The sequence below is a fragment of the Apaloderma vittatum genome, unplaced genomic scaffold, assembly GCF_000703405.1.
Source record: "Apaloderma vittatum isolate BGI_N311 unplaced genomic scaffold, ASM70340v1 scaffold5570, whole genome shotgun sequence".
In the NCBI taxonomy this organism is placed as follows: domain Eukaryota; kingdom Metazoa; phylum Chordata; class Aves; order Trogoniformes; family Trogonidae; genus Apaloderma; species Apaloderma vittatum.
Window position 1 is genome coordinate 42,010 of NW_009692791.1, and position 12,434 is coordinate 54,443.

The 12,434-nt window shown below is 40.6% G+C and overlaps 1 protein-coding gene across 1 annotated transcript in view; it reads right to left on the minus strand.

The window, feature by feature from the left end:
- The window catches only part of CPXM2 (carboxypeptidase X (M14 family), member 2), a gene marked incomplete at its 5' end in the record, with an annotated part of 48,828 nt that extends 37,905 nt beyond the window's left edge, over positions 1-10,923 (minus strand). The window contains 2 exons of the mRNA XM_009868087.1: positions 3,410-3,549; positions 10,814-10,923. Of these exons, the coding sequence (XP_009866389.1) occupies positions 3,410-3,549; positions 10,814-10,923 (250 nt within the window). The remainder of the gene's footprint in view (positions 1-3,409; positions 3,550-10,813) is intronic.
- Between the last annotated feature and the right edge of the window lie 1,511 nt (positions 10,924-12,434).

Consider the following 12,434-nt stretch of genomic DNA (forward strand, 5'->3'; position numbering starts at 1 on the left):
CAGTCTGAGCACAAAATTTGACTCAGAAGTGGTTTTCTCCTTAAAAAGGAAATTACTAAACAATTCAAGTATTCCTCACTAACCAAGTACAGTTTCCTTCTTTCTCTAGTCAGTTCATCTATGCTTTCAAGGGCTGTTTCTGCACCTTGGCCTTGTCCTCCTCAGAGCTCTCATGTCCCAAGCACAAGAGCCCTGGACAGGCAAGAAGAGCCACAGCCCGCAGGGGAAGAGAGGCAGGAAATAGCAACTTTCTAAGTGAGACTGGGAGGGGAATAACTGAGGTGGAGCATACAGAAAGTGGCAGACCCATTCTTTGCATGGTGTCAAGTGTAACCTTCAGTTCATCATTGTAAAGCTCAAAAAAAGCCAGTAAGCAAGGCTGGATTGGAGTATCTGTGTAGAGTGGACCATCAGCAAAACCAAAGTAGTTGTTAGGGCTGCTGTAAAGGAGCAAAGGGTTCCTTTCACCACCAGCTCTGGTTACAGCATCAAACATACAAGCAGAATAAAAGCCCAGGCTGCTAATAATTTTAACCACTGCAGTGAGAGACAAAGTTATTTGATGCAGGTTTCAGTGGGGTGTCCTTGCCTGCCCTCCCTTGTCATTTTACACATACTCATTAAATAAGCAGCAGGAAGCTAATGGAACCAGGACAGGTAGAAAACTCATGAAGGCAGAGGCTCAGAGAGGACTTCCAGTTAAGTAAATTTTTCCACTTTAAGTCTCTTGTTCAAAACGAAAAGAGAAAAAAAGGTTGCTTTTCTGACTATCACTATCATATAATAACATTGGTGAACTTAGCATATACCTTAGTGTCTTGATTTTTTTACATATATATATGTATACACATACATATATAATTCTGGGAAAGTCTCCAAGGCTTTGATAAAAATCTTACCTTGGCTCACAAGCTTGGCAGGTTTTTGTTTCTAATGCAACACAGATCAGAGCGATGTTTTTGGCTCTCCTACCTGAAATAAGCTTGTTCTCCGTGTTTTCATACATTTCTGTTAGTTATGAAAGCACCATACTCTTGTCATATAACTTCATGAAGTTGCGAAAGTGCCTCAGGTAACAGAATGGCATCTTTTTGTATGAACTTTCATGTCCTTTTTAATACCATCACAGTCAGTAGCTAAGCATAAGAGAAGGAGGGTAATGAGTCTCCTTCATTGCCAGTGCCAATTACAGCAAAACAGTCACAGAAGAACCTGCCCACACCAGTAAAAATCCTAGCAGCTTGTTTCTCCTAGTCTGGCTTACAAAAGGCAACTCACTGCATGCAAGAACTATGACTGTGGTCAGGTCATCATCTCTTGTCACTGCTACAAGCACCAAAGTTTCCACCAGTGCCTCTGGAGCCTACCCTAAGGCAACTTCTGCTCCAAGCTCAGGGTCTCTACTATTGTCTGAACTCAATTTCCTTTTTCATAGCTCTTCTCCACACCAGCATTTCATTTTTCCTTTCTTCTCTCTTTGTTGACTGCTGGAGGAATCAAGGCAGAAAGTCACACTGTGAAACACACCTTTCCTAGGCAACAGCAGGATTAATTCAGACAGCAGCATCTGCCACCTTCCTGGATAGAAGTTCCCAGATGCTGAGACTCTGGAAAACCCAGGACACCACTCTTCACCCAGATGAGGGCTGTACACATCAGCCTAAACTCTTTTGAAAGCGTAAATGTCTACTTTGGTACCTCAGGGATTACCGAGTTATTTTGAAATTTTGAAATATTTTTAAAATCTGAGGACTTGCACAGGAAGAAGCAGAGCTTCAGCTACACTGACTTTATCTATTCAATCTGATGTGTGGAGAGATAAAATGAGGTGGACTCCAGGGAAGCCAATCCCACAGCCAAGGCTGGATCAAGTGACACCAAGTGAGACAGAAGCCATCACATTCTCACAAGAAAAGCCACCTCCACAGCAGTCCCTTGTGTGCAAGCTGAATGTAGGGAAGAAGGTCACATCTTTGTGGAACTTTCTCCCCACTTTCTGACCCCTACATGATGGGGGGAGAACATTTTCCAGGAGACATTAGCCTGCCCCACAGGTCAGCTGGTCCAGTTGAAACTATCTTAGCTCCTAAAAGAAGGAGAAATGTGCCCATTTCTCCACAAATCTGAGTAATAATCCAGGAGAAGCCTAGACCTGCTCTACTATCACCAACACTGCTCTTTGTGCAGACCCTCAGGGTTCTGTCCCCCAACTCTGCATGTGACAAGAGGGCAAAAGCAAGAATCGGGAATCTGAAAATCAAACCGAAGCAAAAAAGACAACTTAAATATCAATTGTAAATACAGCGTCAACTCCTGTTGTAAACTCACAATAGAGCTGAACTAAAACCAGCAATTTGACAAGATGAAGCAATGCAGCACTGGCTTTGACAGGAACAGCAATATCAAGATTATGAATATAGAAAAGACTTTGCTACTGTAATTACCTACCTAACATAGAACAATGTGGAATAAATATAGAAACCTTATTGTCAAAAAGGCCCCTATTCCCACAGCAACATTAAAAAAGAAATTTAAAAACCCCTAAAATTTAATTATAGAAGGAGGAAAAGACTCTTTCTCTTTTCTTACATATAGTTGTATTTTTCCTGTAAGCCTTTTATTATATGGCACATTCATTTTCTTAAGTTAGAGACCCGCCCAGAACAAATCTAAGGCTGAGCATCTCCTGTATACTTGGTCAAAAGGTCTATAGCAACACAAGTGGGATTATTTGCTCACATAATGCAGGAAGATTCAACAGGAAATTAAGAGACTGAACAAACACTGTAAAGATCAGGAAGAAAATAAACCATCATCTCCAGCTCCTATTTATACCAGCTGATTACTGTATTCCTCATAAACAATTTTCACGTATAGTAATACAGCAATTTGGGCATCTGCACACAGAAGCCAGTCACAAATGAGTAGATGCACAACAGTCCTGGTCAACACATACTGAGTTGTTATAAATTCTTCCAGACAACAAGGTATAAAATTTGCTTTAAGTGCTCATTTAAAACTATGTGGGTTTGGCTTTTTACCTATTGTTTGGTGATTCCTTGTGTATAAGGAAATCCCAAAGATTCTTTAAGATTATAAACTAATCAAGTTAAATATTGGAAAATAATTGAGAAGTTTAACACAAGCAAGGTGAGGATAAAGACATACAATCTGAGGGAATCCTGATGCTTTCTTTACCAGACATAGTTAATTATAGAAGTTTGCTAACTCTAATCTTGCATTTTACATCATATAAAAGCATTTTTACCATTCCCCCATTCAATTATGTGATACCACACACAGCCCTTCCATTCTTTCTTTTTTCCTTTGAGGACCAATACATGACACAACATGAATTCCTTGGTCTGAGAGCTCAGAATATCGCGGAGAAAAGTAGGCATTTACTTACGACCAGAGAGAGTTTCTTCCTTGTGTGATGACTCCAGTGAATTTTGTCAGCCTTCGAGCATCTACTTCAATCCACTGAAATGGGTCATTTCTTCCTGCACACCAAGCACCATCATAAAAATCATTTTCGTTAACACCTGCCTGAAAAGAAGGCAAAACTGTCTTCACAAATCAGAAGCAAGAAACTGAAAGTCTTCGACAGGAAAAAAAAAAAAGAAAAGAAAACATGAAGTCATTATTCATTTTACTTACTTCTTTGGCTCTAAGACCCCCAAGACTGTCACTCTCAACAGCTATATTGAGTGACCAAAATATTTTCTTACTTGAAGAGGGAAGGGAAATTCTGCAAAGTCCCTTTAAAAACTGTTACATATAAACTGAAGTTGGAGCTTGAAAACATAGAGAGCTTCAGTTCGGTCCACCTGTCTGTGCTTGTGGCCTGACAGAGCCTTTATCCAGAGCAAATTACGCTCTTCAGAGTTGTGAAAGTACTAAAAAGCCAGATCCAACTCATGTAAAATAATGGTTGGTGCTGGGGCAACCTCCCTTCACCCACAGCAGCAGAGGAGAGTGCAGGACATATGGAAGCAGTACTATTACTTCCCACCAATTTTCAGCCCCAGAGTCTTTAATTTTGATCACTCAGGTGTTAAAGGTTAAAGATTCAGGAATGGTCAACTGTCCTCCAGCCTGTGTACCAATCTACATCACAATTTATGCTGCCAAAACCACCACAAACAGCCTTCTCAACATTTTCAGAGAAATAGCTTCGAGGTATTTTGAGTAAGCTGCATTCCAAATACATCTGAAATAGCATTTAAAGAAATACGGCGTTCGAGGTCTTTAGATGTTTATCTTATTACTAAAGCCCAGGAAGTCTTTGGCACCGAGCTGGCTACTGCCATCAGAGAACACGAGAGTCTTCCATACAATCTGAGGCTACACATATTTTCAGGATATTTCATTTGTGTTTAATGTGGATTTGCCACCACCATCCGTGAAATTCCAAGAATTGATATCCTTAAATATTTCCCAAATATAAATGAATAGGCTGGAAAACTCTGTAAATTGGTATTAAAGACAGATCTTAAAGCTCTGGTATAGAGAGCTGCTTGATACTCAGTGCTATATTTTCAGTTGGGGAGTGTAAAGCATAAATGACCCAAGAACACAACTGGCACTTACACCTCCCACTAAGCAGCTTTAGCAGATATTACAGCCAGAGGTGAGTGACAGTGGCAGAGACCGACATATCTGTCTACCTCCATTTTTACAGACCATTCTGTGCCAAAAAAAGGGCATTGAGTGGGTGTAATTCAGAGGATGCAGTTGTCCCCAGGCTCATACAGAAAAGGGATGAACATGTGAAGGAAGTGCAGCAAAACACAGACACAGATTCAACTCCTAAAACTTCTCACTTTCTCAGGTGTACACAGGTAAATAAAAAATCACAGCTTAAAAATTACTTGTTTTACTGTATCCACCAAAATTACATTAAGCCACCCACTTCTATGTATTTACTCTGATATTTTAAAGCGAAGCTGGTATAAAAGTTGAAGTACAAGATACAGAGAAAAATTCTATTAAGAATGGAAGACAAATTCTTCAAGGAGAACTGAACAATGGGAAAACTTGAAAACGTAAATACAACCACTGACCTGAGTTATAACCTTTTTCAAGGGAAGGTATCAATGTATTTTAAAAAAATACGGGATCTGGAGCAGCCTTAGGGTTTAAAACCAATGCTTGCCAAGAAGTGTTAAACTCTGCAGAACACCTTGAACCAGCGTCATGCTAATCCCTTTCGCACTGATGAATTCCACCAATTTCTGCAGATCAAGTACCCACATCTCTCATTGCTTCAGCTTGGATCCTTGGTCCTCACTCAGACTGAGGATATTTCCTGTTGGTGTGGTGCTCATCAGGGTATGAACCTCTCCTCCACGTTGCAGTGAGGAGAGGGAAGCAGAAGAAAGAAGAGCTTATTTGCAAAAAAAACCTCAAAACAAACAAAACCCTGCTCACATCTCCATGGTTTAAAATGGACTTAAAACTAAGCATATGTTTAAGTTGTATATCAAATATGGAGAGTCTGCAGGACATGCCTACAATAACACATAGCTTAAACTACTTTAGCCTTAAATAGGGGTAAAAAGAGCCTAGAAGAGAAGAAAGAAAAAAAAAAAGAAAGAAGAAAAGGAGAAATAAAGGAGAACGGAGAAAGAAAGGAGAAAAAAAAAGAAAAAAAACCTGTGCTGCCACTGCATTCTTCTCTCTTAATTCCTGACCGCAGCTTCTCTGAAGCTCAAATGAATATTTTTACGAAGTAAAAAGAAGCAGGAGCCTGTGTAGAACTAGCACAGAGTACTACGTGAAAAAGAGGAGTTCAATCAATGAGAAGTTATTAGAAATATTTCTAAAGGAAATATATCTGAATAAAATTTTGCTAAATCTTCTCTTTTCGAGCTTCAAGTCTCTACTTTTTTCTTAAACTGCTTGAAGTTTGGAATTTGCCCTATGGCCGCTTCAAAATATTGTTTCTATTAAAAAAACCCAACAACTTCTAAACTCAAACAAATATTTAGTAGTTAAAATTGCTATTAATTTTATTTGGAAAAAAAAAAAATCATTCCCGAAAGATGAGAACAATTGTAATCAAATAAAAGGATATAAAGATAACTTTTCTCAGTAAGATGTTTTCTTGAATTTAAAAACTGTATATTGAATTTACATAGATAATGGATTCATGTAATGACATGGATAACTTTAAGCATGAAGGAGGTAATGAAAACTGTAAGTAAGTACTAGGACTTAAAACCAGCTCCTTTTTACTTCACTGAATTTTCAAGAATAAGTCAAAGTCTAACCCAGCTTACGTTTCACTTGCAGCCAAATGCAAAAACATTTCTCAATATGCAGTATCTTATGAAAAAACCACCTTTTTTATGTAAGAAACGAGCCTTTTTTCTGTCACTCCTGAATAAGCTATCTGTATATGTGAATCTTGAAAACTGTAATTCAAATAAACCAAATCAACTGCTTATTATGTACCCAGAAGCTAAGATGAAGGGAAATCAAAGGGTTATGATCCTCTTACAAATTATATGACTTCTGATTTTAATTCACGTTTCTCTTCTGAGTTAGACACATGCAAGACAGAATAAACACTTGCTCACATTACCACTGTTGCAAAAGCCTTATTCTGTAATGAGGAGAAAGATATTACATTCTATGATTCTATATTACAGCCTAAATATATTCAGATGAAGAAAGAAATTTCAGACTTCTGCCGCAAGTCAGCCAGAGCAGCAGTAAAAATACACCTAATATCGAACCACTTCTGCTTAAATTTTTCTCCATTCCCAGTGAGGTTATCACAAACATTATTTTGCTGTAGGATGTTTGGAAGAAAAAAAAAGCATTACTCATCATAGGTATTTATAGCAACCACTGCCATTAGAGAAGAGCAGAGTTAAAGCACAGGGGCTCAAAGTCAAACTTCAATAATTTTGTCTTTTGCTCATATTTTGATAACGGAGCTTTTCAAAAGGAACTAGTGAAACAAAGAATTGAAAAGACAAAAAGCAACACGACCTGCTTATCTGCATAGACCTGATTGCATTACTTGATTAAATCTTCAGCGTTCTTTAGATTTCTCCAGCAAACAAAACGAGGAAGGAGAAGAAACACAATTTGACTGATTATTTTGGGTTCTAACCACTGCTAATTACTGCACAAGTGACAAATACCAATGACTTTTATCCCTGCAGGCAGAGCACCTCAATGAATATTATTTTAGGCTATGATTTTTCCTGATGATGTTAAATTACTACTAGTTGTGCCACTACTGCGGTTGCAGGCTAGATCTCCAGTATATAGGACTCTAGTAACATTGCTCCTGCCCTCGGGAGGTCCCAGCTTCATCACCACATTCGTACAAGACTGGGAGCAAAATCAGGTCCCACACAGTGCAAGGCTGCAAGAGGAGTGGATCCTGGAAGGTCTTACCAGTCCTGGTAAGCCTGTCCTTCTTTGGAACAAAGCATACACCACCTGACCAATTTCATACGCTTCAAATAATCCAAACCAGGAAAGAAAAAAAAAAAAAAACACAAAACCCAGAAACCTTTGAAAAATTGACCACTTTCATACGCTTCAAATAATCCAAACCAGAAAAGAAAAAAAAAACAAAAAACACAAAACCCAGAAACCTTTGAAAAACATCATTTTTCTGCAAATTCCCTGCGAATCCCAAAAATGCTAGTTACCTGGGGTGAGCCCTGAGCTTCTCAGCTGACTTCACGTCAGATGAGGTGGTTGAGAAGAGAGTGGGTTTGGTCTTCTGTCCGAGGGGGAGCACAACAGTCACACATATAGTGGGATATTGGAATAGGATGCCCAGGGAGGTGGTTGAGTCGCCATCCCTGGATGTGTTTAAGCATCGCTTGGATGTGGTCTTGCGTGATATGGTCTAGGGGTCAACTTGTAAGTAGGGTTAATGGTTGGACACGATGATCCCAAGGGTCTTTTCCAACCTGGATGATTCTGTTCTGTGAAACACCATGATGGCACTGGGGTGATACCCCGGCCATAGCACAAGGGCAGCAGCCCTTAAAATTGCTCATGACCTTACATTTAGCATAGTGCTCCAGCGAAACTTCAGCAGTACCTAGGACTCTCAAAGTCAGACTTGGGCCAAGTATTTTTCTTCCCGTGCAGTGCAAAATAGTATGAAAACACAGCTGCTTAAATACCAGTGCCTTCTGCGGAAATCTACCAACAAAAATCACCAGGGACCTCATTACCCATCTGACACATCAGTCCCACGGAGTACCTGTTAGTGGCTATAAGCCCGTGTCTTCTAAATATTACCGAAATTTGGAAGCCTTCATGCAAAGTAAAATTCAGCACTGAAACCCAGGTGACAGAGAAGAGATCTGCACATTCATAGTGGCTTTGGAAGATTTTAAAGTGCTATTAATTTTAAGGTAATCTCAAAGGAATCAGTATCTAAAGAAAAATAAATGGAAGCCCATAGTTTTAATACGGCCAGTCAAAGTGGTAACTCAAAGGGGTCAAGGGGTTTAGGAAATTACAGCATCTGTAGTGTACAGATAAGGTTCCACTAAGGGTAAAAGCTTTTAATTTGAGGATTACTAGAAATCCATATTAGAGATAAATATGTAGCAGAGAAAAAAGGCTACATTTAAAGAGGAAAAGTAGATGAGAGAAGTCACTCTGCTGTAAGCCAGGTGCTGTTGGGTTATTTGTACCCACAGTTCTGGGATAAGGTAAGTCCCTGAACCAGAAATGAGCAAAAGCAGCTTTTGGATAATAAGGAGAATCAATTCACAATGAATTTGTACAGCTCAGGAAAATGCCACCACGAAAATCTGTATCGAGCAGAAGCATGACATTGTGAAGCCTTTGTTCAGAAGGATAAAAAGCACCATCTTTTGAACAGAGAAGACTGAAAACCCAATTTGTACTAGACAAAAGGTCCTTTCACCCAAGACTCTACACGGCACCCCAGGGAGGGCACCCCAGCCCCCACGCAGCAGAGAAGAGCTGATTCTCACAATAAATGCAAAAAAAAACCAAAACAAAACCAAACAACCCTGCCACAGAACTGACAGAAGCATTATGGTTATAACAAGGACCCAGGCATGGCTGCTACCCAAGAGGTGAAGGTAGAATGGGAGGAATTTGGGTTCTGAGGTTCTAGGAGACAGGACACCAAAGGAAACACATTTGGTCTAATCCGAGCCCCAGGAGCTTTCAGGAAGAGCCCAGTAGCAACTCACTTCTGCTTTCTCCCCCTTGGCTTCTGCTGGAAGTTCTGGACTGTATTTGAGGGAAGCACCACACATAGCTAAGTCTCTTACACTTTTCTATTTATTTTAATGCAGTGTTCTGCTGATAACACGACACTGGATTTGATGGACTCCTCGTCTAAACCAACGTGGTCATTCACATGGTTACATGAATTGGACTTTAACACCAGCACGAAAAACACAGAACCACAGCCAAAGGAGAAATCAGAGGTGTGCACCACAGTTCTTGGTCTTATGACCCTGTATAAACAAAACTCTAATAAAATAATTAAACACTTATACAAAACCCACCTGAATGTCACCTGCATACCATTTTTGCATTCATGAGGATTTTTTTCCCTAGCAGAGAATACGAAGTAAAGAAGAAAACTACCTCACTTGGATCTCAGAAGAAATTGAATGTGAAGGCTGCAGGCAAGACCTCACATTGCTTCTAACCCTCAGTACCTGCACACCAGCCGGGAAGGGAAGAGCCCCTTCCTACCACTGGGCTGGTCTCCTGCCCCTCCCCTCCACCTGTTGTTTGGGTGGCTGCATAGCAAAAAGGTTCACCAAGCTCTCTGACCAACTTTAACTCATAAAATAAGCAGATAAAGGTATTTTTTTCCCCATAGAGAAGCTTCCAGAGAAGGGACATAAGAAAAAGCTGAAGGCAAAGTTGATTTTAACCAACATTGGTCCCTCCTTCCAGTAGCTGCCCATCATGACGCTGCAGAGGGCATCACGGGAAATTGCATGGTCATTAGAGCTCAGACTTTCATCAGTCTTAGTTCATTAACTAGTAAACCCCTTCAGCTGGAGGGAAAAAAATTTTGAATCTAGTAGGAGGTTCAATAATGAAAGGTAACTAATAAATAAATAAACTTGACATTTTTCCTTGTTGACTTGGTGCTAGTGTCCTGTTTATGACTTCGAGTTTTAAATGTACTCTATTATGCAAAAGTAATATTTTCACACTGGGAAAGACTCTAGTTCAGAAAGCAGCACTGAAAGTAGAAAACCGAAACACAGGAAATGGGAAAACAGGATTTATTCTGCAAGGCACCTATGCATATCCTTAATATTAAATAAAAGAAGCTAAAGCAGATTGTACGCTAGTGATTTTAGAACTGAAGCATGTTTTGGTAGTATAATCATCGCCCCTGAAAAACTGCCTTAGGGCAAGTACTTCCCTTGAAACCACACCTTCAATTAGCCATCGTCATTAACTACAATCAAACAACTAAAAAAAGCAACTTGCTGCTGCTTCATTCCAGGCTGATAGCTAAGGGAGCTGGGGTGGTGTCTGCAGCCGGGATGGGAGCAGCTCTGCCCTCTCCTTCGCTTGCTCAGAGAGGTCTGTTTGGATTTGCACCCTCAGGAAACTAAGTTTGGAGTTCTTTTCTAACTAAGCCCCGTGAATCTAAAGGTTATCCATCAAGCTTATTTCTTTCTGTAATTCCAGCGTTTCCCCTTCATTTGAATTACATGAGCTGACAAAGTAGTCAGAACTGATAACCATCCGTTGAGTCTCTTTATGCAACAGGACAACCTTAAGCCATTCTCCCACTTAGGAGAAAAATTGATGTTACCTGAATATTAAGCCTTCCTCTGTGGGCCCCAAGGCCATACCGCTTTGCTGTAGAGGCATGGAGCTGGAAGTCAGTAATTTTTAATGTCTCTAGACCAAGTGGAGGGCAATCTACAAAACAAAAGATTGATTAAAATTCAATTAAAAAAAAAAAAACACAAACCAAAACCAACACAAAACAAACAAGCATTCCAAATTGCTGCATTTCAATCGTGCCAAACTGGCTGGGGTCCTCAGCTGGTATAAATGAGCACAGCACCGCTGAAGTCAATGGGGAATGGCAGCTCCCAGAACCAGCGAAGCAGTGTTGATTTACACCAGCTGAGGATCTGGCTTTTTGAGGGTCCCAGGTAGTTATTACTTCTTGCTATATGCTTTGGTTTTTCAAGGATATGCACAACATTTCCTGCCAAGTGCTTTCGGTACAAAATGCCAGTAAAATGGCCTTTTATATTCCTCCATTTTTGGCATTTTCTTTTTTCATCTCTTGTGCTGATTTATTGGTTTTTTTGGTTTTGGGGTTTTTTTTTCCTCCACCCTGTACTCATTCCAAACTACTGTACGAAGTTATGTTTCTAATTAAAATCTATTCCGGAAACTTCAATCACTGTCCCTCACATTGCACAACAGCATCTCTTACAGAGGTCTGGGAGGCCGGGCAGCCAAGCTCCGCAGAGGCAATGACTAAGCAGAAAGAGGGCACTTTTGAAACGAGGGGCAGCGTCTCCAAGCTCCAAGTTGTGCAAAGCATTGAAGAAAGAAAGAAAGAAAAGCAGATGCTTTAGCAGCTAGCCAGCAGTGCAGCAAACTAGAGCCCGGAGCTCTGGCTTTGGAAGATAAGACGCTGGAAAGAATCTAGTTCATGATTATCAGGAAATTCTCCTTCTCTATAATGACCCCAACCACCACAGTATTTCAGCCCCTCATAGTGCTTAGCATACTTATCCTCAAAATAGCACGGTGAGGTGGGGAAACCCCACTTTCTTTCACAGGAGGTGACCAAAAGCACAGAGATACACTTTGGGAGCACCTAATTTGTGCAACAGGGGGCAATTTAGAGACCCTGAAGCCAACACCCGCTGCAATTGGAAAGTCCGTGTGGGGCAGAGGTGGCAAGCAGTGTCATTATTTAGATGAGGTGCTTGCTAGGTTAGACTAGGTTTTGTACTGCTGTGGCTGTATTCCTTCTGGGTTTGGGTGGAGGACAGATTTTTTTCTGCAGTCAAGTGTAAGCTGCACAACGGGCTGTGACAGAGACAGGAGCCAAGCACCAGTCATGGAGCCACATTTCCAACACCTCCAGCCCCAAACCACCCCTCCTCACTGCCTGCCCAACAGCTGGGACTGTGATCTCGCTCTTGCCACAGCAGCTGGAGCTTTGTCAAAGAGCTCACTCAGTGCTCTGTACCTGATTCCCACTTACATCTACACTTTTAACCACTCCCCTAAATGTCATGACGCTACATTCCTGACACTCTCATCCTGGCCATGTCTAACTTTGCACAAACTGGCAAAACATATGAAATTTCCCAAGCTCATAACAACTTAAAATCCCTCAGGAGAAAATGTTATGTGCTGTCAATTCATGCTGGTATTGCTTTATTCATCTTTAGGCCAAATAT